Source organism: Panthera uncia, chromosome D2 (genome assembly GCF_023721935.1).
Source record: "Panthera uncia isolate 11264 chromosome D2, Puncia_PCG_1.0, whole genome shotgun sequence".
Taxonomy (NCBI): Eukaryota; Metazoa; Chordata; class Mammalia; order Carnivora; family Felidae; genus Panthera; species Panthera uncia.
Genome location: NC_064818.1, coordinates 60,112,686 through 60,134,533, shown reverse-complemented (window position 1 = coordinate 60,134,533; position 21,848 = coordinate 60,112,686). Strand labels below are relative to the sequence as shown.

Sequence of the window (21,848 nt, the reverse complement as noted above, 5' to 3'; positions counted from 1 at the left end):
TCAGGAAAAGTGCCTCCAGGATGGTAACACTTGAGACTGAGGGATAGCAATGAACCCACCACATCAGTTAAAAAAGGGCATGACTGACAAGGGGACTTTGACCCTTTGGCTAAAGATCCTGTAGTGTCCAGGTGAGGGGACAGTACCATAGGCCAGCCACTTGGTGCTTCCCACATTGACCCACTCCTGGTGGCCAGGCTCAGCCAGGCAGGGGAGGGTGGCTTTGTTCCCCAGGATGCTTCTTAGTAAACACTGTCAGCGAGAGCAGGAGACCCTCAGATGCAGCTGCTGATCTCTCTCTTTCCCTCCCCCCCCTCCCCCGCCTTTCTTCCTTTTTCTTGTTCTGGTCATTTCTTCCCTCTCCCTTGTCCTTCTCCTTGCCTGCTCCTTTCCTCCCCAGCCTCCACCACAAACGTCCAGAATGATGAACTCTTGCACAAGGACTGTAAATTCCTGATCCTGGAGAAAGACAACACACCAGCCAAGAAGGAGATGGAGCTGCTGATCATGACCAAGGACAGTGGGAAAGTCTTTACCGCCTCCCCGGCCACCATCGCCGCAAGTACGAGGGAGCCCACGCCATGCAGGTTTCAGGAGAGAGGCAGATGGTATAGGAGACAGAATGTCCTAGCAAGGTGGATTGAGACATTTTAATAAGAAAACCGGAGTTGCCCCATTCAAATGAAATTTACCTGCCTGAATAGGGTGCTCCAGGGTCTGCCTTGAATGTAGATAAACATTCAGGAACATTCTGGCAAAACACACCCAGAGAGGTCTTTGGGCAATGGGAAGTCTCCTAACCACAAGCACAGATCCGGGAGATTGACTCAGGGAAGCTGAGTTCTCTTCCTACTGGGGTATCCAAGCAGGAGAGGCCCTGGGGCAGAGAGGGGACTGAGGATGGAGTATCCTGGGTGATCATAGGTTGTATGCACAGCTTCTTTTTCAGATGACACCCTGAAAAAAGAAAAGCAAGCTGCCTACACTGCTGACACCTGTCTGATATCAGACGCTAATGGTAAGAGGAAATCTGGTCACTGTTCCCTTGACTTTAGTCTGTCTGCTTGTTATTTATTCATCTTCTGAGACCTGGCTACTCAAAGTTGGGTCTCTAGACCCGCAGTATCGGCCCCACCTGGGAGTGTGTTAGAAATGAAGGCTGCCAGGCCCTGGCCCAGACCTGCTGAGTCAGAGGCTGTGTTTTAACCAGCTCTGCAGCCGTCTCCTATGCATGTTAGCGCAGCAGAAGCCTTCCCATGGCACGCCTGCTGTCTACAGTGGGTTTTTTTCCCTCTGTTCCATAATTTCCAGAGCTACTAGAAAACGCTTTGCAAAGCACTTGCTACACTTATTTCTTTCCTTCCCAAATATTTGGATTCTCTCCCAGATAACTGCATTTCTTCACATGCTCAAGGTCCTGTGTACTCTTTCCAGATCACTGATTTCTCTTCCTTTACTGACCTCCCTGAAAAGTTGGGTCTTAGAACATCTTTGCAAAATGCAAATGAAATCCCTTATGATCTTCACCAGGCCCGACTCTGAGGAAGTACCTACTTTGAAGACTTACATTTTAGGGATGGAGGTGGGGCTATGGAACCAAAAGACCCTTTACAGAATCTGATGAAAGGTGTAAACAGTTTTCTCAGACAATTCCTTCTGTGCCCACAAACACTCAGTGGTCAAATAGCATCAGGGACTGGTGAACTAGCCCTCTGCCCCTCCACCCCTGGTGAGGAACGCAAAGTCCTTTAACCAAGAAATCGAGAGTCATTTCTCATAAACATATTTATCGTTGAGTGCAAATGTCACCCCTAACATGGAACTCCAAAAATGTCTTGGGCTTGAAAGGTTTAGGTCACAAGAGAGTTAAGATCCTGCTTTTTACCCACCATTAATTGCTGGCCCAGCCATGTCTTCATTGATATAACGGTCGCAAATATCACATCAGCGAGGACTGGGTCCATGAGCGTTCCCATACGGTGCTATTCCTCAAGGTGCTTGGATGGCACATGTACCTCAAGTTTTGCCCAAAGTCAACTCACAGGCTGTCCTGTGGTTCCACAGCTTAAAAGCCCAGGTCAGGGGTGCCTGGGTGGCTCAGTTGGTTAAACGTCCGACTTCAGCTCAGGTCATGATCTCACGGTTCGTGAGTTCAAGCCCCGCATCAGGCTCTGTGCTGATAGCTCAGAGCCTGGAGCCCGCTTCGGATTCCGTGCCTCCACCTCTCTCTACCCCTCCCCTGCTCGTGCTCTCTCTGTCTCTCAAAAAATGAGTAAATGTTAACAAAAATTTAAAAGCTCAGATCAAAACCTGTGTTCTTGGTGTTTGCCTTCCAGGGGACGTGAAGACTGTGTCCACAAAGGGCAAGGTCACCTCCGCAGGTAGGTAGCCACAGGAGATCCTGCAGTGACAGGAGCTGAGAGGGCTGGTTGTAATGAACAGAACAGATGACCACTCCCTCACCTGGAACCAGGGCACACATGAGCCCTGCACCTCTAAAGGGTTTCCCTGAAGGCCTGAGGAGGCAGGGTGGAGGGCAGTGGAGGGGGCTGGCAGGGGGCTGGGGCAGGGCTGCAGAAGGTTCCAGGGTCCAGGGTCTCCCAATACAGAGGAGCCACTGCTGCGTCTTCCAGAGCCCCCCGCCTGGACTTCAGGGTGCCTCTAAGACCACGCACATCTCTAGCCCTTTAGACTTTCTCACTTGGTTACACAGTCTTGTGAGGGAAACAGACCAAGGGTTATCAGTCTGTTTTAGACACTAAAAATCCTTTTCACTAAAAAAAAGCAGCAGCAGCAGCAGCAGCAGCAGCAGCAGCAGCTTCCCAGCCATCCCTTAAGTGCTGAGTGTAATTTCGGGCACTGCAGGGATTACACAGGAGCTGAGGGCCCCAAGGGAATGCAGGTGTGGAGGGAGATGGGAACGCTTTGGGTTTGGCCATAACCAAATTCAGGAAGTTGTAGCAAAATCCATGCTCATCATCAAGATTTTTAAACTGAGTGCTTTGGGCTGCATCCTCTGCTAATGCCCGTACCTGCCTTACCTCCTTTCATCAGCAAGCATTCTATGAAGTGGGGAATCTTTTAACTCCACTTTATGAGAAAGGCAACAGGTGAAGGGACCTCCACTGGGTCATACGCCTCTAGCCCAGGCTTGTCCCATGTGTGCTCTTCCCCAGCTGTGGCCCTGTGTGTGTTCCAGGAGCCAGCCTTGCCCGCCTTGGAGCTGCCGGCCCCAACTAGCATTCACTCAGGCCCCCAGGAAGTCACCGAAAACCCCAGAATTTGGAGGGAAGAGGGCAGGAGCCTACTGCATTCCCCTTACCCCTCCTTTGTCTTCCACAGATGTTCACAGCTACAATCACCGCGGGGGCAGCGGTAGAGGCGGAGGTGGTGGCAAAGGTGGCGGCGGAGGGGGCCCGTGGGGGGCGGCGCCAGCCTGGTGCCCCTGTGGCTCCTGCTGCAGCTGGTGGAAGTGGCTGCTGGGCCTGCTGCTCACCTGGCTGCTGCTCCTGGGGCTGCTGTTCGGCCTCATTGCTCTGGGTACGTGAGGACAGTGGCAGGACACCAGGCCTCACTGCCCATCTGGAGGGCAGGAGTCGGCAAGTGTCCCGCGTGTCAGAGATCCAGGGGCCAGAGGCAATCGGGGAGGACCCCTCATTATTGCAGGTGGGGAGCCAGGCTCCAGAGGTACTCGGTCCGGGTCCCACGGCCACTCAGTGGCAGGACTGGAGGCACTCGGTCCAGGTCCCACAGCCACTTGGTGGCAGAACTGGGGTTCTGATGTGGCTCCCAGCCCAGGGCCCTCCGTCCCTGTCACAGCCTGCTACGCATTTGGCTGCCCGTAATCATCAGGCTGTGCGTGCTCAGGGCCTTTTTGATTTTCAACTTTTCCAAGCACCCCTGTGGGTCTCTGTCGGCTCTCGCAGCAGCCCCCAGGGAGGATGGGGGACTGCTCTGTGGCCTCCTCCTGTGAGAAGAGTCCCAGGCCCAGTTTCTTCAGGGCGTGGTTACCATTTTGAGCAGCTGCCCCCACTGGTGGTCACGACACGTGGTCTCTGTACAGATTCTGGCCAAAGGTCCCCAGAGCCCCACATCAGGCCCACCTCGGGGTGTGCTGCAGGCTGGGAGGGTGCCGCCGGCTGGGAGGCCCCGCCTGGCTGACCGGCCTCTGTCCGCCTGTCTCAGCGGAGGAGGTGAGGGCACTGAAGGCACGGGTGGCCGAGCTGGAGCAGAGCCGGAGCGGGGTGCTGCTCTACGACGAGAAGGTAGAGCGGAGCAACAAGGACCGGCTGCAGGGCGCTGCGCCCGGCGTCGGGGCCGACCTGGGGAAACTGGGGCTTGACGGCCACGGGCAGGAGGCGCTCTGGCTGTTCTTGAAGGGCAAGCTGATGGCGGAACAGGAGAGCGGTGAGTACGGCGCAGGGCAGGGCGAAGGCCTTCCGGGCTCCTGTGCTCTCTCCATCCTGTGCGGGATCCTGGGAGGGGGGACCAGCATTGTGATCCCATCTGACTGCTGGGAAAACTGAGGTCTGTGAAGGAGAATTGCCCAAGATCACACAACTACCACCCCTTGGAATCTGGTTCCTAGTCCCAGCTTCTGTGTCTTCCCCCAGACCGTGGTGCCCCCCCACCCCGTCGTGTGTATGCACACGTGTGTGTGTGTGTGTGTGTGTGTGACACACACGTACAAGCTGTGCAGCTAACTCCATGTTACCTTCTCTCGTAGGAAATCTCCGAGGAAGCCCCGGCCCTAAAGGTACTGGGGTGGACTGAGCCCTCACGCTGCTCTCATTTCCTGCCTGTGGAACAGGTTTTCTGGGTGGAAATTTTCCAAATTGAAGGATGAGCAGTAGAAAGATCTTAAGGTGTCTGTCGGGAGGGTTGAGAATTGGCTTTACAGTCAGGATATCTTAGAACAAGAGGGGACCTTGGGCATCACTGAAGAGAGGCCCAGCCACGTGCCCCAGTGACGTGGTTGGAGACTGAAGGGCACCAAGCTGCGTGCCCACCCACACCGCAGTGATGTTTGTGGGTCCGAAAACACCAGGAGAGAGTGGCTCTTGGGTTCTCACCCCACCTCATAGTTTTCGTGTGTTTCTGATTTTAGGTGACATGGGAAGTCAAGGACCTAAAGGTAAATCAAATGTGGAGATTTTAACCTAAAGTATCAGTAAGGGCTGGTTTAAAATGAGCAGCCTGCGTCTGATTCCCCCACACCCAGTCTTCCGGGCCAGCTCCTCTCCATGTAGGACTTGCAGACCCTTGGGCTTTTGAGGTCAGAGGGCTTAGTGACAGAGCAGGGCTCTATGTCTCTGGGGCAGCACTGTCCCTTGTCCCTTCTCAGGGTTCTAGGGACTTCCCAGACAAGGACAAGGGATCTGCATCAAGGATCTGCATCTCCCTCAGCAACAAAGGGCAGCCTGAGGACCTGCTACTATACACAATACTTGGGGGGATTTCTAGAAACACAGATTCCTGGGTCCTGCCAGGAATCAGATCCTCTGGGACTGGATCCTCCTCCCCCTAGGTTAATTCTGATGAGGCAGGTCAGGAACCACCATTGCAGCTGAGGAGCCTACTCCCAGGGGTCTTAGGAGGGGGGCTCCTTGGGGGGGGGGGGGACTCCAGTTGGGGTAGTGCCACCTACCTGCAGGGGTGGGCAGTCTGGTAGGGAGACAGGACATATACACAGGAAAAGGTGCCCCACAGTGTTAGTTGAGGGACAATCGTGTGCTAACTTGTGTGACACTCATTGATAATGCTGTAGGAAATTGATCTCTTTCCTTAGAAAAGTGGTTTGACAGTCAGTGGGACAGGCCCACGGGTGGAAGAGGTTTCCAATCCCAATGACCACAGCAGCACCCCTTGTTCTAGCTGAGGGGGGTTCTCAAACTTCAGTGGGTAGGAGGGTTGCCAGAAGACTCTGGGCCCCACTCCCAGAGCCTCTGATTCAGTAGATGTGGGGCCTGGAGTCTAGGGTCTTGATCGCCCCAGGTGGTTCTGAGGCTGGTGGTGCAGAGTCCATGCTGAGAGCCACGGTTCAAGAGACAGAGTCGTCCCTCTATCCCCACCTTTACCTCCCTTCCCGAGAGATCTCAGTGCAGGAATTGGGGGTTCGTCTGCTTGATGGCCATCCACTTCTCTTGGGGATTCCCTGCCGCCCCACCCCAGCCTGGGTAACTACATCAGCCCCCTTCCCCAAGGCTCCAGCTTGCAGGCCACACACCCCTCCTGACCACGATGGTGAGGAGGACCATTGGTCCTGGAGTCCCTGACTATGTGGTTGCCATAAAATACAAGACGTTAAATTTGAATTGCAGATAAATAATTTTTCACTGTGTGTCCCAAATATCACATTAAACATACTTACCTTAGAAATTTACTCAGTATTTATCTGCAATGCAAACTGAACTAAGCATCCCATATAATTACTAAATGTGGCAATCCTATGTTCTCCTGGTGGTTCCTTTAGGCAACAGGCACAAGTCCTCTGTCTGACTTCTTTTATCTCTGCCCCCACAGGAGATCGGGGGCTCCCGGGGACTCCAGGTATGTAACCTCTGATGGCGTGCTGGTATTGCGGGCTGCTTGTCCCTGGCTTCCGGGTTCTAGGGGAAAACAGGGCTCAGGTGTTGTTGTGTGTCCACAGGCGTCCCTGGGCTCTTGGGCCACCCAGGTCCAGAAGGACCAAAGGGACAAAAAGGCAGTGTGGGTAAGAGCCGCTTTTTCCATTCTCTTATTCCCTTATTCATTCAATAAACATTTCATTAAGTGCCTGCTCTGTGCCAGACCCTGTTTTAGGAGCCGGGGAGACATTGGTGAACAAAACAGAAATCGCTGCTTATCTTTGGGTTGGGGAGAAAGACATGATAAATTAGTGAAGTACAGAGCAGGGTAGGAGGTAGATCATGAAACGGGAAAGACAGAGCCACACACGGCACTGCGCACTGAGGGGGTAAATTTGAATAAGGCCTCACTGAGAAGGTGCCATTTGAACAGACTTGAAGATGGTGAGGGAGCCAGGCATGGGGAGATGGGGGGGGAATGCTCTAGGCAGAGGGAGCAGCCGTGGGCCCTGGGGCAAGGGTGTGCTGTGGCTCAGGAGCAGTGAGAAAGAGGCAGTGGGGGCCGGGCTAGAGCCCACCAGAAGCCCGAGTGTCCAGACGGAGGAGCAGAGGGCCTCTTGATCATGTGAGATGCTGCCAATGGAGCCCTTAGCCATGGGCACTGGCTCCTAACTCTGAGGTTCCTTTCTTCAGGAGAGCCTGGCATGGAGGGTCCCATGGGCCAGAGAGGACGAGAGGGCCCCATGGGACCTCGTGGTGAAGCAGGGCCTCCTGGGTTTGGAGAGAAAGGGGACAGAGGTAAGAGGCTCTTCCTTTACCAGCAGGGTTAGCTATATCCATGCTTCCTTCTCACATCTTTCTCCCTCCTTCTTTCAATGGCCTTTACTGAGCAGCTACCTCGAGCCAGGCTCTGTGCCAGGCCCTGTGAAGACCACACTCTAATGGGGGTGTGGGCTGGGCTGTGGGTTTGGGTCTGAATCTAAGAACCCTGCAGTGTTCGGAATCCACGCAGAAGGTGGTCACAAGGAGAAAGGGTCGTCCCACGTAGGCAGTGCAGAGTCAGGTCTGAGGTAAGAGGCTCGGGGCAGAGCCTGACCAAAGGTGGAGAAGGGTGGTAGGCCCTCAGACCTTCATGGCTGGAAATAGGCAGGGAAGGAGAAATAGAAAGACCTAGACACAGGCCCAGCCCTGGAGGAGGCTGGGAAGATTTTACAACTAGATTCTTAACCAGGAGTCAGCTTTCATCAGGTGAAACCAAGCACAGACACTAGAAATTCTCATAATGCCAAAAGAGCATGAGCAAGAGCTTTATTTTTAGCTCCTCTTTGTCTTAAAAATATTGTTCAACCAGGCAACAAATATTTATTGAGTGGCTCCTGTGGGCCAGACCTCATGGGCTATAAAGGTTCTGGGGGTAGAAACTGAAGGTGTTTTGCAGCTTTGTGGCCTCAAGGAGGTATCTGATGGATCAGAGACCACCAGCAATTGGGAAGTATTGCCCACAAATGACACTGCCAGGCTGGGTGGGCGAGCAAACTGAGCATCCTCTGCTTTCTTCCCAGGGGCTGCTGGTGAACCTGGTGTTCAGGGCCCACCTGGTGTCCCAGGTTCTGTGGGTCCCAAAGGTAAGTCAAGTGCCAGGATAGCACGGATCACAGAGGTCCAGGAAGTGGATCCTGACAGCCCTAACCTGCTGCAGGGACAATGGGCCCAGAGAGCCCCCCCCACAAAGGAGTGCCTGGGGGGTCAGGGCTGGAACTGACCCCAGGGCTGGAATTTTTGGGACCATGCTTCTGTCTCTCTTCAGTGGCCCTGTTATGTGGCCCCTAAGTGTGTGGATGGGTCAGGAAGTCCCAAGTCAGATGAGTTCCTCACCCGACAGCTGCCCAATTGCACTCCTTCAAAAGCATTATGTCTGGACGGCTCAGGGAGAACGGGGCCTTCTCAGTTTGATGCCCATCTCCCCTCCCTGCTGCTGCCCGGGCCCACATGTTCTACTCTGACCGGGAAGGAGCAGGGGTCTCTCGATCCCACCAGCTGTAGTGTCCTCCCTCAGGAGAACTTTGCACTGGGGTCCCTCTCAGACCCACTGGCTTGGGGTCTGGGCACGAACCCACACTGTGTGGGCAATGCTCACACACACACAGCCCTCACTTGGAAGTGAGCCCCTACCTGCCCCTCACTGTGGGGTCACGTGTCCCTGGCCTGTGGCTCGCCCCTGATGATTGTGGTCTTGTCTTTCTTCTCAGGTTCCAGTGGTTCTCCTGGCCCACGGGGTCCCCCAGGTCAGTGTGCTGCTTATAAAAATAGATGCTGTTTCTGGGGAAAAGAAAGGGATACTAAAAAGAAACACATTTTTTTTTAATTTTTTTTTTTTTTAACATTTATTTGTTTTTGAGACAGAGACAGAGCATGAATGGGGGAGGGTCAGAGAGAAAGGGAGACACAGAATCTGAAGCTCAGGCTCCAGGCTCTGAGCAGTCAGCACAGAGCCCGACGCGGGGCTCGAACTCACATACCGTGAGATCGTGACCTGAGCCGAAGTCGTACGCTTAACTGACTGAGCCACCCAGGTGCCCCAAGAAACACATTTTTAAAGCAAAAGAAGCAATTATATGGAGCCTTCCAGAGGTCCAAAACTCCCGTCCATACATGTGTCCCCTGAAGCTGAGGTCAGGTTCCCAGTGGTTTCGGGGAGATCCGTGCTGACCTGGCTCAGGGCGCATGGCCCTCCGGTAGCCTCAGCAGCAGGCACTTACTGTCCTGCTTGCACCTGAGCAAAGTCCCTGTGGCCACCTCCTCCCTGTGGGCCAGAGCCCTTCTGCTGTCTTGGGAATCTTGAGCTGTAGCCCACACTGTAATGCGGACCAGTGTTTCTGCCACGGCCCCATGAGGTGTCCTTACATCAGGGCCTGTGACACTAGGGCAAGGAACTGGGCTGGGATGATGTAGCAGGGTTGTGGGGAGGAGTCTGTGGAGAGCAGCCCTTGACTTTACCCCAGGCTGTGCATGCACCTGTGTGTGTGTGTGCGTGTGCATGTCTGTGCCTGTGTCCATGTCCATCGGTCCATCAGGCCACTCACCTAGCTTCATGGTTGTCTTTGCTTGCAGGCTCTGTAGGTCCCCAAGGGCTCCGAGGTGAAGTTGGACTCCCTGGTGTCAAAGGTGAGCTTGGGGAAGGGGATGCCACCCTGTAGATGCCACTCACTCAAGAAGGAGGTCTGGGCGGTGGGGCAGCTATACGGGCTGGCAGGTACGTAAGCAGAGGGCAGGTCAGGATGGCAGAGAGCCTGTGTGCACACAGACACCGCCCTTTTTTGGTCATCCCCTCTGGGGCTCCTTACACAGAGTTGTCCCTTACCTTTTCAGGTGACAAAGGTCCCATGGGATCACCGGGACCCAAAGGTACGTTGCCACTGCTCAGACATCCCCATAGTCCGCCTGACTCCTGGGAGCCCCGATGGGAACCTGTCTCAGGGTCCAGGATTGGACCTGAGAGCTCATTCTAGCCCAGCCTCTCAGATAGGGAAACTAAGGCAGGAAGAGGGGAAACCGAGCACCTATGTCACAAGCACTGTGGTTGGGTGGCCCGCAGGGTAGTCAGGATGCAGTGTTGAGGCACGTCCTCTCTCGTCTGGCTCTCCTTGCACTCATGGCACTCACTGTGCAACAGCAGGGGCTGGGGTAGTTTGGGGGTGATGGTGCTGACCCTGGGGGAGAGCGAGCTCCTTGGCCTCAGCAGTGCCTGGGTCTCACTGACATTCTGCTGGCAGCAACTCAAGGGCACAGTGAGAACTGTTTGTAGCCAGGGTCCCTCTCACTGAGTGAGGGTGTTTTCCTTGCTCCGACTGCTGCTTCCTGCCACCCCACCCTGCCCCATGTCTGTTTCAGGTGACCAGGGGGAGAAAGGACCCCGAGGCCTCACAGGTCAGTCTTGCACAGGAATCTGATTTCATCCACTAAAGACTTCTTGTAAACCCAGCGGGCACTGGAGGTGGAAAGAAATACACAAATATGAGGCAGAAGCTCTGTCTAAAAACCTTCGTAAAACTTGTAATCTAGGGAAAAATCACAAGACAGGATAAAATAAAAAACAGTGAATGGAGTAGGAACCAGCATCAAAATGTACGTATAGTCCAGACGGTAAATGTTTGGAGCAGGAAAGGGAGTTTATGATCGTCTTGGATTATTTCGGGGGGGATCCAGTTGGGGGAATTAGGCTCTTCCCAGAGCAGCAGAGAGTTGACACTACTTGCAAGCCTCTCATCTGCTTAACCTTCTGCCAGCTCGAATGCCTAAAAAAGAAATCCGTAGAAATGGTGCTTTGGCTACAGGGGCAGCTCTGTGCTGCCAGGGAAATGATTCATCTGCACATCCCTTCAGACCGGACGTGGCTCCGGACCTGCCTGTGTCTGCTGCCCGGGGACTCTGACCATAGAATCTAAGCAGGGGCTGTGTCCGCAGCCTCTGTTTGTTACCTCCAGCTCCTCTGGTTGGGGAGGTGGCAGTCTTGGGGGTGGGGAACACGCATATCGTGGAAGTCCCAGTCAGCAAGCCTGTTTCCTTTGCAGGCGAGCCCGGCTTGAGAGGTTTGCCTGGCGCCGTGGGTGAGCCTGGAGCTAAAGGGGCAATGGGTGAGTGTCCCAAAGGAACGGATGCAGTGGGTTTGCCCCTTCCAGTCGAGGTCAGAGAGCCGAGAGCCTGCTTCTAGAGCTGCGTGTCCTGTTCTCCAGTTTGTCTGAGGGCCCATGTGCAGGCTGTTTCTGTCTCTGGGTTTGTCACTGCTGGAGGTTGGTGGCCCATCCAGCCTGGTCCCTGCCTCAAGGCCACTTGGGCCCCTGGGGAGGACAGATAAGCATTGAGGTCCCTTAGGACCCACACTGTTCCCGGCATAACCCTGGTACTCCAGAGCTGGTGTCACAGCCAGATCCAGGGTTTAACCATTTTGCTGACCCTTAGCAAGGTGCTTGTCAGCCAGGACTTGGAAGGTGACCAACAACCCTCAGAGGGCGGAGCGTTTAGCACCAAGTCCCAAAAGGGTTTAAGCTCCACCAGTGGGGATGTGGTATGTTCAGTTTCCCGTTCATGTAACACAACGAGGAGGCTCTGACTGTAGGCAGGATGCCATGTGGGGCAAGTAAAATGCTTTACCTCCCACAAGGGGAGATAAAGCTTGTAGAAGGGACAGGTGCCCTGAAAGGCACGGAGTGCTATGAGGGTATGGCAGAGAGAGATTCCTTCCTACTAGAAATGAAGGAGGAGGCATTTCACGTGGCCTTATAAAGCAGGGAAGATTTCATCATGGTCATTTTGGAAAAGTCTCTGCAGAGACAACACAAGTGAGGAGAGACAAAGGGGTGGGAGAAAGCAAAATACGGTCCCAGAAGGACGCCACTTTGGACAAAGGTTAGCATAACACCCAGAGCAGAGGAGAGAACTTGGAGGACCTTGACTTCCAGGACCTTGAGTAAACGAGGCAGACATTTATTGAGTATCTGGTGCATGCTGAGTCTGCAGTAGGCCCTGGGGATGCAATGGGGAGTTGCTGACCGGTTAGTTCTCTGCAGGAAAATACACAATCCCTGGTTTAGGGGAAGAGGCCAGGGAGAAAGTGGCATCCGTGGTCGGCAGCTGTGGGAAGGGCTGCACGGGCTCCCGCCTGGGAGACAACTGGCTAAAGCCTGTGGGGTCATCGAGGGAGGGAGGCCCAAAAGTAGCTCTTGGGGTAACTGGTGATATGTGGTTCTGCTTTCCTAGGACCCGCTGGCCCTGATGGACACCAAGGCCCAAGAGGTGGGTTGCAGATCTGCTCTCCTCGTGCTCACTGCCTGGCCCTGCCCTGCGCACATCCCAGCATGCAGTCCCCAGTCCCCTTAATCATAAGGCAGCAGGACCCCCATGAGGCCCAGGTCTTACTCCCCTTCTCCTTTCCACCTGCCAGCAAATTAGTAAAACCCCAGAAACCATAGGCTCAGATGTGCCGGCCGGCTCAGCTTTCCTAAAAGGAAAACCCTTCTTTATCTCATGCTCTCTCTAGGTGAACAGGGTCTGACAGGGATGCCTGGAACCCGTGGCCCACCAGGGCCTTCTGGAGACCCAGGAAAGCCAGGTAACAGAGTGGCAAAGGGGAGCTACGGCCTGTGTGTGTGTGTACACGTGAATGTGTGTGCTTTAGCCATTTTCCTCCAGCATTTCAGCAGGGAGCGGCCACACCAGCTGGCTGGTACTATGTTCGGTGACTGGGTTCTGACACCACTGGGTCACCAACTCTGGCAACTTGGAAGAGAGAGGTTCACAGTTAATTAGCAGAAATTAACAGAAAGCTGGGAGTTCTAGAAAGGAGCAAGGAATCTCTTAAAAATTGCAGTTTAAGGCCATTTCCATGCCTTGCTCCTCTGAGCCCGTCCCCTCCACCCACCTCCTCTCTGGCCATACCTGGACACTCACCAACACCAGTCTGAGTAGAGAGCCCACTGTTAGGGTTTCCACCTGAAGGCCCAGCAGGAGCCAGAGCCGCAGGGCTACGGGAGGGTCAGACCAAAGCAAGCCAGAGAGCTGTGAGGCAAGGCAGCATTCGACAAGGGGGCTGCTAGAACGGGGGTGCCTCCTGGCTCCTTTGGTGGGTGCACAGATGGGGAGCACCAAGGGAGGGGATTTGGGGGGCAGCATTGGGGATCCATGACTGTATGAGCTTTCTGGGTTCATCGCTCTCAGATGCCAGAGAGTCTAGGACTCCAAGCAGGCTAAGAACCATTGCCTGATGGAGCAGTGGTCACTTCCTTGCAAAGCCCAAAGAACAGCTCTTTGTCCAGTGTGGGGAGCATCCTGAGTTTGTCCTCCCGCAGCCGAGGGTGTGGCTCCTCAGCCCTTCATATCTCTCTCTCTCTCTGTCTCTGTCATGTGTTCTCTTCCGCAGGTCTCACAGGACCTCAGGGACCTCAGGGTGAGTCATCAGGCCCTTCCCACCTCCAGATGCCACCTGCCCAGCCTCCTGCTTCCAGCTTTCCGCAAATGCCTTTCCAGTCACCTTAGAGTTTCCTCTCCTCCCTGCACTCCCCTGGAAAAAACTAGTTCAGGTTCTTTCACTGTGAGTCATAAGAAACATATTAGGACGGAAAAATACGCAGAGAACAATCTAGAAAGCCATTCTGGAGAAACCAGGCCAAATCATGTGCCGATTCTGTCTGCCCAGTCACTGGTGCAGGACCCCGGGAGAGGAGGCTTCAGGCACAGGAGCCCTGCTGGGCTCCCAGAGGCCTGGTCTCCGCAATGGTGGGGCAGGAGAGGGGAGTGCACCTCATGTGAGGCCCAGTATCTCTGGGACAGCTTCAGTGTCAGAGTCTGTCTTATGATTGCACTGGTGTTGACATTTGGGTTTGAGAGATTGTCACCATGCCCAGCCCCAACTCCTAAAAGAAATTAGGCAAAGATGTAAAATGACACCAAGCAACGGATCTCCCCACAAAAGCTGAGTGCACAGGGACCTCCTTCACGCGCTCCTGGTAGAGCTTGGCACACCACCAGCCGCAGAGGGAGGGGACCATGGCTGAGTGGCAGGCTATAAGGGGCTCATAATCCAGACTCCCTGGGATCCCCCAAAGCTGAGCCCATGTCCTCAAGCCCAGCGGTCACTCCATTTCCCAGAGGGGGGGAAGGGCTCAGAGCAAGGGGCTCCTCCGAGGGGCCCCCAGGCTAAAGCAGAAGGCAGAGCCATGTTTCAGCAGCGCTTAAGGCTGTGCCCAGTGACAGAGCGCAGTTACTACCAGAGGGGTCTGGAATCTCCTGGCCTTAATCACCTGGACTGACTTGTTTTCAATCACATCAGGACTTCCTGGAACCCCCGGCCGACCAGGAGCTAAAGGTAAGTGATTTTCCAAAGCAGATATTCTTTCTTTTCAAAACTAGCCATTTTTTTGCAGGAGGGGAGAGGCTGGCAGGAGGGAGCCCCTCTCTGGCCAGAGCCTGGATCAACAGTGGCATCTAGTGGCTTTAGCAGAAAGCCAGGAAGCTAGGGAACCAGGGATTTGTTTGGATCACTAGTCCTGAATCCTCTCACCCTCCCTCCAGCCTGCCCCCCCCCCCCACACACACCTCCTGACCCCAGAGTCCTGAGCCCTCCCTGGTACCAGATGTCTCCAGGCCATTGTTGGAGGAGGATCTGGAAGCATGCAGCCCCTCAAAGCCTTTCCATCTCCTCTAAAATGTCCGCATCTGTTCTCTGTCTCCCTGGCTCAGGATTGGTCCCCCACCCCCACACCTAGCATGACCCTTCCCTGGAATAGGGACCACCTTCATCCTTTCCATTCACTGGGGCCTCAGTGTGGCTGGGGCCCCACGTCCTTTTCTCAGGAGGCTTTGATGCAGGCAGGGAGGAGTACCTCAGATGGCCCTTAGAGGGCAAAGCCTGAGTCCTAAGAGGGAAAGTCTTCTTCAGGGGAGGGGTCTGCCCAGGGCCAGCGTGCTAACCCTACATGCAGGGAGATGCTCTCCTCCTGTTCTCCTCTGCCATTGTCCAGTTCTGTAACCATTAGATACCAACCCTGAGCCAGTCTTTCTCCACCCGTCCCTGTGACTCCACATTCCCAAGTCCTGACATCCTGCGGAGCTGTGCTGTCTTGAGCAGTCACTATCATCTTGGGGAGACCCTAGGAATAAAATTACTACTTTCTAGAAACTATTTCCAGTGACTAACTGGGCCAGGGAGTTCTTCTGGGATAAATAAATGTAATTCCAAAATAATCACAACTGAGTTCCTACCTCCCTGGCAGGCATACCTCTGGGTCCATAGATCTGCTCATGGATTGACTGCACCTTTAGTAAGAGACCACTAGGTTTGGGGAAACCAGACACCCTGAGGAAACCAGACACGCTGTCTTTCCCAAGGGCCTGTGCCTTCTTGTCCAAGAGGGATTGTAGACCCTCCCTGGGCAGTGTGCACAAGAGGTGGACATTTCACCCAACACTGGATTGTGGTGGAACACAGGCCAAACACCAGTGCTTTCTCCTCTTGGCCTTGACCCCAGGGACTGGCCCATAGCAAGCAGAGACCACCCTCTACTTCCTCCAAGGAGGTTCGTACTCTCCCTCAGTGTGTGAGTGATGGAATTGCCCACAGACCATGGGAAATTATGGAAGAGGCCCCCGAGGAATCCCCGGGGGAGGGCTTTTCTGTCCTCCACTCTGCTCACTCAGTTCCCCAGAGTCTGTGCATTTACAGTCCCAAGAGATGCTTCATGGAGGCAGCATCCAGTGGTCTGTAAAGTTTGGGGAAGTGTGAGCCTGAAATCCCCTTGTTGGAAGTCCTCCACTCACGTTTGCATTTTCGACCCTCTCAGACTCAGGCAGAAGAGAAACCTGTCAAACTTTGTGTAACTCACACCCTCCCTCGACTCTGCACAACCCCCATTACAGTCCTGGAACTGGCATCCTGAGGGGCACTCTGGAGACCAGGCTCTACCCCTCAGACTTACTGCCTCTGTCCTTTGACCTCTTGGGAGTTTTCCATCTAAGGCAAATCCCAGCAAGAGCCCGAGAGGCCCAGTGTGGGAGCGTGGCTGACTGTAGGTCAGCCTCCTTCTGGCCTTGCGGAGAGGCAGATTCCCACATCCTGCAAGGACGGTCCTCTGCAGAGTCCTGGCTTTTCCTAAAGCTAATGTGGACCAGGAAGCTTGATGTGGCCTCAGGGTCTCTGGCAGAGAGACTGGTGCTTAATGCATCCTGTGTGCTCCCCTTCAGCTCATTAAAATGCCTTTAGCCCCAGGTTGGAGCCACAGGAGTGGCTCTCAAACTCCATCAGTAGCCTTGGAAGTGATTTATGGAGCCACCAGCTGAACCTGGGAATGACTGTTTTCCTTTTCCTCCCCTCCCAGGTGAAACTGGATCTCCAGGCAGAATTGTGACCTCAGGTAGGCAGGCCCAGGAGGGGTCTTCTTCCTGTGACTTTCTCCCATGTCCTGGACGTCCTCCCTGGCTCTGCCTTAGCGCCCTCCAAGCAGCACTCGTCTGGGCTTTGGAGGGCAGGCAGAGAAGGGCTCTCTGGTCAGAGGTAATGACAGCAGGAGGCGCTAGCCTGACCTGCCCACAGTATGGCCTGGGTCCCAGCACCTCTAAGCAAGAAGAGTGAGGGTCCCTGTTCCATGTGTCTTCTGTTTCCAGAGGGGTCATCGACGATCACTGTCCCAGGGCCCCCGGGCCCTCCTGGAGCCATGGGACCACCAGGACCTCCGGGTGCCCCAGGTCAGTTGCTTTCTTGCTTTGCCGTTCGGTTGCATTTAAGTACAGCAGTGTTTGCTCAAATCCTGAACCCCAGGGAGGAACCCCAGGAAGAGTAAGGAGCCCCCTCCACCCAGCCTAGCAAGCCCTCATCCCACCCCAGCGAGCAACCAAGCACCCTGCAGGCACCCTTCACAAAGCCCCACGGCACCCTTGGAGGTTCAGCAGGTAAATGACTCGCCTAAGGCCACCAGGCGAAGAAGTAGCAGAATCAGGAATGGGCCCAGGTGGTTCTGCCTCTGGAGCCTGGGTGTGACTTCAGTTGATTTCCCTTTGGAAAACAATTGAGTAAAATGCATCAAGGGCAACAAAATTACTAGGAATCTGTTTGGAGAAACTATCTCCACATTGTCCAACCACAGTGACATCCCTACAAATCACAAAGACTTAGAGCCTAGAAGATCATCCTGGTTTTTTTTTTTTTAACGTTTTTTTTTTAATTTTATTTTTCAGACAGAGAGAGACAGAGCATGAACGGGGGAGGGGCAGAGAGAGAGGGAGACACAGAATTGGAAGCAGGGTCCAGGCTCTGAGCCATCAGCCCAGAGCCCGACGCGGGGCTCGAACTCACGAACCGCGAGATCGTGACCTGAGCCGAAGTCGGACGCTCAACCGACTGAGCCACCCAGGCGCCCCTCATCCTGGTTTTTAAAAGTACAGGATACTCAGTAGTGTGGCTCTGAGGTTGCAACTGTACTTTTACAAGATGAAAATAAAAGATGCTGGAGGCGCCTGGGTGGCTTAGTCCATTAAGTGTCTGACTTTGGTTCAGGTCATGATCTCACGGTTTGTGGGCTTGAGCCCCGCGTTGGGCTCTGTGCTGACAGCTCAGGGCCTGGAGCCTGCTTTGGATTCTGTGTCTCCTCTTTCTCAGCCCCTCCCTTGCTCTCACTCTCTCTCTCAAGAATAAACATTAAAAAAAAAAAAAGAAGGAAAGAAAACATGCTGTAAGGAAATGAGATGTTTACAGGTTAAAGGATTATAGGTGATACTTTTTTATATTTTTCCAAAATACCTGTGATTTTGTTATATCTATTTTTTTAAATTTTTTAATTTAATCTTGACACCCAACGTAAGGCTTGAACTCACGACCCTGAGACATCGAGAGTCTCATGCTCTTCTCTGACTGAGCCAGCCACATGCCCTTATCTGTGTTTTTTTTTTTTAATTTAAAACATAATATGTGTAAACAAAGTAGGTGACTTAACACAACCAACACAAGTACGGATCAGCCTTCCCTTCTGCTAAGCTCCAGTAAGAGGGAGAATACAGGGGCGCTGAGAAGTTTCTTAAACACTGGGAACAGAGAGGGCAGCTCTGTCTGTCCCAGAGCCCGGGTTTTGGCAGAGGAATTCTCATGATTCTCATGGGATGGACCACAGGTCTGGTCTCAAATTGCTTATTGCTCTCAAGTAAGCAAGCTGGGTGTGTTTGGACATGCCCTGTTTTCAGTTCCTTCTAGAACTGTGACCCTAGAGATGTGGTAAAGCCTTTTCTTCCCAACTCCATCTCTAGGTCCCGTGGGCCCAGCTGGTCTCCCTGGACAGCAAGGTACGTCAGTCCTGAAGCACAGGACTCTGGGCTCAGGGGGCGAAGGCTTCCTTTCCCGGCTGGACTTGGGACCCCGCCTTTAAGTGGGAGACCTGCATTTTGGGAAGAGAGGTCACGGGGTGACCCGGTGCTTCACCAAGGGCCTTGCAGGGCCCTTCTTCTTGGGTTTCTGAGAAGATAGGGGTCCTCTGGACAGGGGTTTGGGGCTCTGTGGCATGCTGGTCACGGTCAAGCTTGGCTATTTCATAGGCATCGAGGCTCTTGTGCCCAGATCCTCATAATTGTGCTACTTTCCAGTGATTTATCCAAACACCAGAAAACAGCCTTAGGAAAAAATGGTCCAGTTTCCCCTGGGCTGTTGGGCCTGCAGACAGGAATGTTCACTCCTGATGCTCCAGACCCCGCCCACTCCTGGCGCTCCGCCCCACCCCGCCCCGCCCACCAGGACCCTCCCAGGCCCTATAGAAGAAAGCATGGGGGAGGAAGAGGGGTTGCTGCAGGTGGAGCCCCCCTGAACTCGTGTCTTTTACACAGGCCCCCGCGGGGAGCGAGGACTTGCCGGTGAATCGTTCATGGGCAGCAGCAGCTCCATCTCTGAGGTCCTCTCTGCCCGTGAGTGCGCCCATGTTCTCTGGGGCGAGGTGACACTGGGGCAGGAGTGGGACAGATGGCAGCACATTTGGGGCCTGTAGCAGCTGGACCAGTGAGTCATCCTGAGCCCTCATGTGAGCAAGGGTGACTGGTTCCTCTGAAAGGCCATGCCAGCCTCCAAGGAACAGCAGGCCTTTTGTCGGCCCTGGGGGGGGTGAGTCACAGGGATGGGGCAGCTGTTGGAGAGGTTCTTGGGATTCTCGGAGGACCGGGATCAAGTGGGGCCTCTGAAGGGAGCTGGTCGCTGGGAGAATGACTGGCAAGAGAACTGCCTCCCCCACGGGGAGCAATGACGAGGGTCCACGGGTTCTCAGCTACAGCCCCGGCCTGGGAGGGTGACTTCTGGGTTTTTCTGTTTCCAGAGTCCTTTAAGGAGCCCAAGCAGACATGCCGCTGGGTCTCCCACTTAGACACCTGACGGCAAAGACAGCAGTCAGCCGTGGCCCAGCAGCTGCCGTGTGCTAGACATTCTGTCCTGGGACCTCTCTGGGACTTTACAGTGCTCCTGGGACATAAGTCTTAGACTTGTGGTTTAGAGTAGAGTGAGCTGAGGCCGAAAGAAGTCAAGAGCTTGCCCGGTCACCAGCCAGAAGTAGCAGAGCAGGATTGTGAACTCGGGCTGACACAAAGCTATGTACTTGGCCATCAGGGCATTTGATGGCAGCTCTGTCCTGCCTCGCCTGTGAGGGAGGAGCACCCCTAGCAGAGGGGGTCCCGGAGGGCCCTGTGCCGTGACGCAGAGCTGGCCTCTGGGGTGTGGGTGTAGCCCGGGCGCCTGGCGCTGATGAGCCTAATGAGGGCTGGTGGGGAACAGCTTCATGAGAGCTTTTGCTCATTTCTGGTTTTTTTCTCTCCACAGAAGGTCTTGATTTACGGGGTCCCCCCGGCCCACCTGGCCCACCTGGGCCTCCAGGTGAGCATCTCAGGGATCACTGGAAGGTGGGGAATCGTGGGGGACAGGGCACTTAGTGAGGAAGCCAGCGTCCTCATCACAGGGGCAGGATCAGCTCCCTGAGTTCAGCATGGCCTCTTGCTCACTCTTTTCTGCAGGCCCTTCCATTCCAGGCCCACCAGGACCCCGAGGCCCAGCAGGTGAGAGCTGAGCTCCCTGGTGAGAGATACGAGACCATGGCGCCCACGGCCTCTTCTGGGCTGGCTCTCAGGAAAGGGCTGCCTGGCCACTTCTCCTGGGCAGAGGGTTCATGGCCCATAGCTTGGCTTTACTAAGTCTTGGTGGTTCTCCTATTAGGGGAAGGCCTGCCAGGCCCACCAGGCCCACCAGGATCTTTCCTGACCAACTCAGGTAATGTTACAGAGTCCAGTCCCCTCGCTCTCCACCCCAGCCCTAGCTCCGGGACATGCTGTGGTCACAGGCTTGCGGTCTTCCTGACAGACTCACCATGTTCCTCCTTCAGCCCTGCCGCCAGGGTGTGTTTGCATAGACTCCGTAGAACGGGAAAACTTGTCCCTTGTGGAAGATCCACCCACCCGCCCATGTATTTATCCATCCACCATTTGTTATTTCCTTTATCCTTCGGTCCAACCTTCCCACTATCCACCCATCCATCGATCCACCCATCTGCCACATACCAATTGAGCACCCGCAGGATGCCAGGCTCCATGCTAGCAGCTGCTCCCTTACAAATACCACTGTGCTCACACTCAGAAGTCCTTCTCTCCTCTGCAGAGACCTTCTTCTCTGGCCCCCCAGGCCCCCCTGGACCCCCGGGCCCCAAGGGAGACCAAGGTGAGTAGCGTCTTGGGGCACAGAAGCCCGTGTGCCCCTGCTTGCTCGGGGTGGCCAGGAGAGTCTGGATGAGGTTGGGTCACCCGGGGCATCTGTGCATCCTCCTGCCGTACCCCGGGAGGAACCTGGCAGTCTGGAGCATGGCGGGAGGCACAGTGGCTAGAAGCTCCAGAAAGACTCCCCACCGCTGTGCTGGCCTGCTGGCACCCCAGGCCGTGGCTCGACCCCACACTCCGGCAGGAGCCCCATCTCTTCCCCTACGGGCCCCTTGCAGCCACAGCACCTGGTAGGTATGCATCTCACAACTGTGTCTGCCTCCTTCCATCAGGCCCCCCAGGCCCTCGAGGACACCAAGGTCAGTAGAGCTGACATCAAACAAAATGTGGGGTGGGGTGAGGTGGCCAAGGCTGACCTCCCAAGCCTTGAGCTTCCCATGAATGAGTTTGATACAAATGAATGAGGGTGGATCCGAGTGGGTGTCTCTGGGAAGGGTTGGGAATGTGTGTGTGTGTAAGGGCTGGGGAGGCTCGGGAGGGAGGTGGCATTGGGCTGGGCCTAGGGAGGAGCGCGCCACTGACTGTCCCCCCTTGGGTGTGTCCCTCAGGCGAGCAAGGCCTCCCAGGGTTCTCAGCCTCAGGTAAGTGCTGAGCCCCCACCCCCGCCGCTGGCTCTGTCCAGAGCCCCTCAGCCCTGGGTGACTGTACTGTGTTGTTGGTTCCCAGGCTCCAGCTCTCTTGGACTCAACCTGCAGGGACCGCCTGGCCCTCGGGGACCCAAGGGTGACAAAGGTCAGTGAGGGGAGCAGCCAAGAAGGCAGGGGGCGTGAGAGCAAGGATGGCCCGCAGAGTCTGAATAGAAGGCAGCGAGTACTCACTGGTGTTAAAGGCTTGGGAGGAAGGAGAGGCTGGAGGGAGAGAGGGATGAGGACGTGAGTCCAGTCTCTGCCTGAAGGGGGCTTGTGGTAGCGTTGCAGAAATAAGACTGAGAGACCTGGGACAGTTGTTGAGTCACATGCTGATAAACTTGGTTGGGCCCAACCAGGGAAGGCTTGCTAGAGCAGG

The 21,848-nt window shown here is 54.8% G+C and overlaps 1 protein-coding gene across 1 annotated transcript in view; it reads left to right on the top strand.

The window, feature by feature from the left end:
- The window catches only part of COL17A1 (collagen type XVII alpha 1 chain), a 46,062-nt gene that overhangs the window by 17,157 nt on the left and 7,057 nt on the right, over positions 1 to 21,848 (top strand). Inside the window, exons 13-43 of the mRNA XM_049645716.1 lie at positions 401 to 562; positions 938 to 1,018; positions 2,337 to 2,381; positions 3,343 to 3,540; positions 4,186 to 4,407; positions 4,727 to 4,756; positions 5,108 to 5,134; positions 6,523 to 6,549; positions 6,650 to 6,712; positions 7,260 to 7,364; positions 8,129 to 8,191; positions 8,816 to 8,851; positions 9,678 to 9,731; positions 9,936 to 9,971; positions 10,458 to 10,493; positions 11,138 to 11,200; positions 12,324 to 12,359; positions 12,604 to 12,675; positions 13,483 to 13,509; positions 14,392 to 14,427; positions 16,436 to 16,471; positions 16,722 to 16,802; positions 18,354 to 18,389; positions 18,924 to 19,001; positions 19,900 to 19,953; positions 20,091 to 20,132; positions 20,290 to 20,343; positions 20,728 to 20,787; positions 21,116 to 21,142; positions 21,392 to 21,424; positions 21,510 to 21,575. Coding sequence (XP_049501673.1) covers positions 401 to 562; positions 938 to 1,018; positions 2,337 to 2,381; positions 3,343 to 3,540; positions 4,186 to 4,407; positions 4,727 to 4,756; positions 5,108 to 5,134; positions 6,523 to 6,549; positions 6,650 to 6,712; positions 7,260 to 7,364; positions 8,129 to 8,191; positions 8,816 to 8,851; positions 9,678 to 9,731; positions 9,936 to 9,971; positions 10,458 to 10,493; positions 11,138 to 11,200; positions 12,324 to 12,359; positions 12,604 to 12,675; positions 13,483 to 13,509; positions 14,392 to 14,427; positions 16,436 to 16,471; positions 16,722 to 16,802; positions 18,354 to 18,389; positions 18,924 to 19,001; positions 19,900 to 19,953; positions 20,091 to 20,132; positions 20,290 to 20,343; positions 20,728 to 20,787; positions 21,116 to 21,142; positions 21,392 to 21,424; positions 21,510 to 21,575 — 1,986 coding nt within the window. The remainder of the gene's footprint in view (positions 1 to 400; positions 563 to 937; positions 1,019 to 2,336; positions 2,382 to 3,342; positions 3,541 to 4,185; positions 4,408 to 4,726; positions 4,757 to 5,107; positions 5,135 to 6,522; positions 6,550 to 6,649; positions 6,713 to 7,259; positions 7,365 to 8,128; positions 8,192 to 8,815; positions 8,852 to 9,677; positions 9,732 to 9,935; positions 9,972 to 10,457; positions 10,494 to 11,137; positions 11,201 to 12,323; positions 12,360 to 12,603; positions 12,676 to 13,482; positions 13,510 to 14,391; positions 14,428 to 16,435; positions 16,472 to 16,721; positions 16,803 to 18,353; positions 18,390 to 18,923; positions 19,002 to 19,899; positions 19,954 to 20,090; positions 20,133 to 20,289; positions 20,344 to 20,727; positions 20,788 to 21,115; positions 21,143 to 21,391; positions 21,425 to 21,509; positions 21,576 to 21,848) is intronic.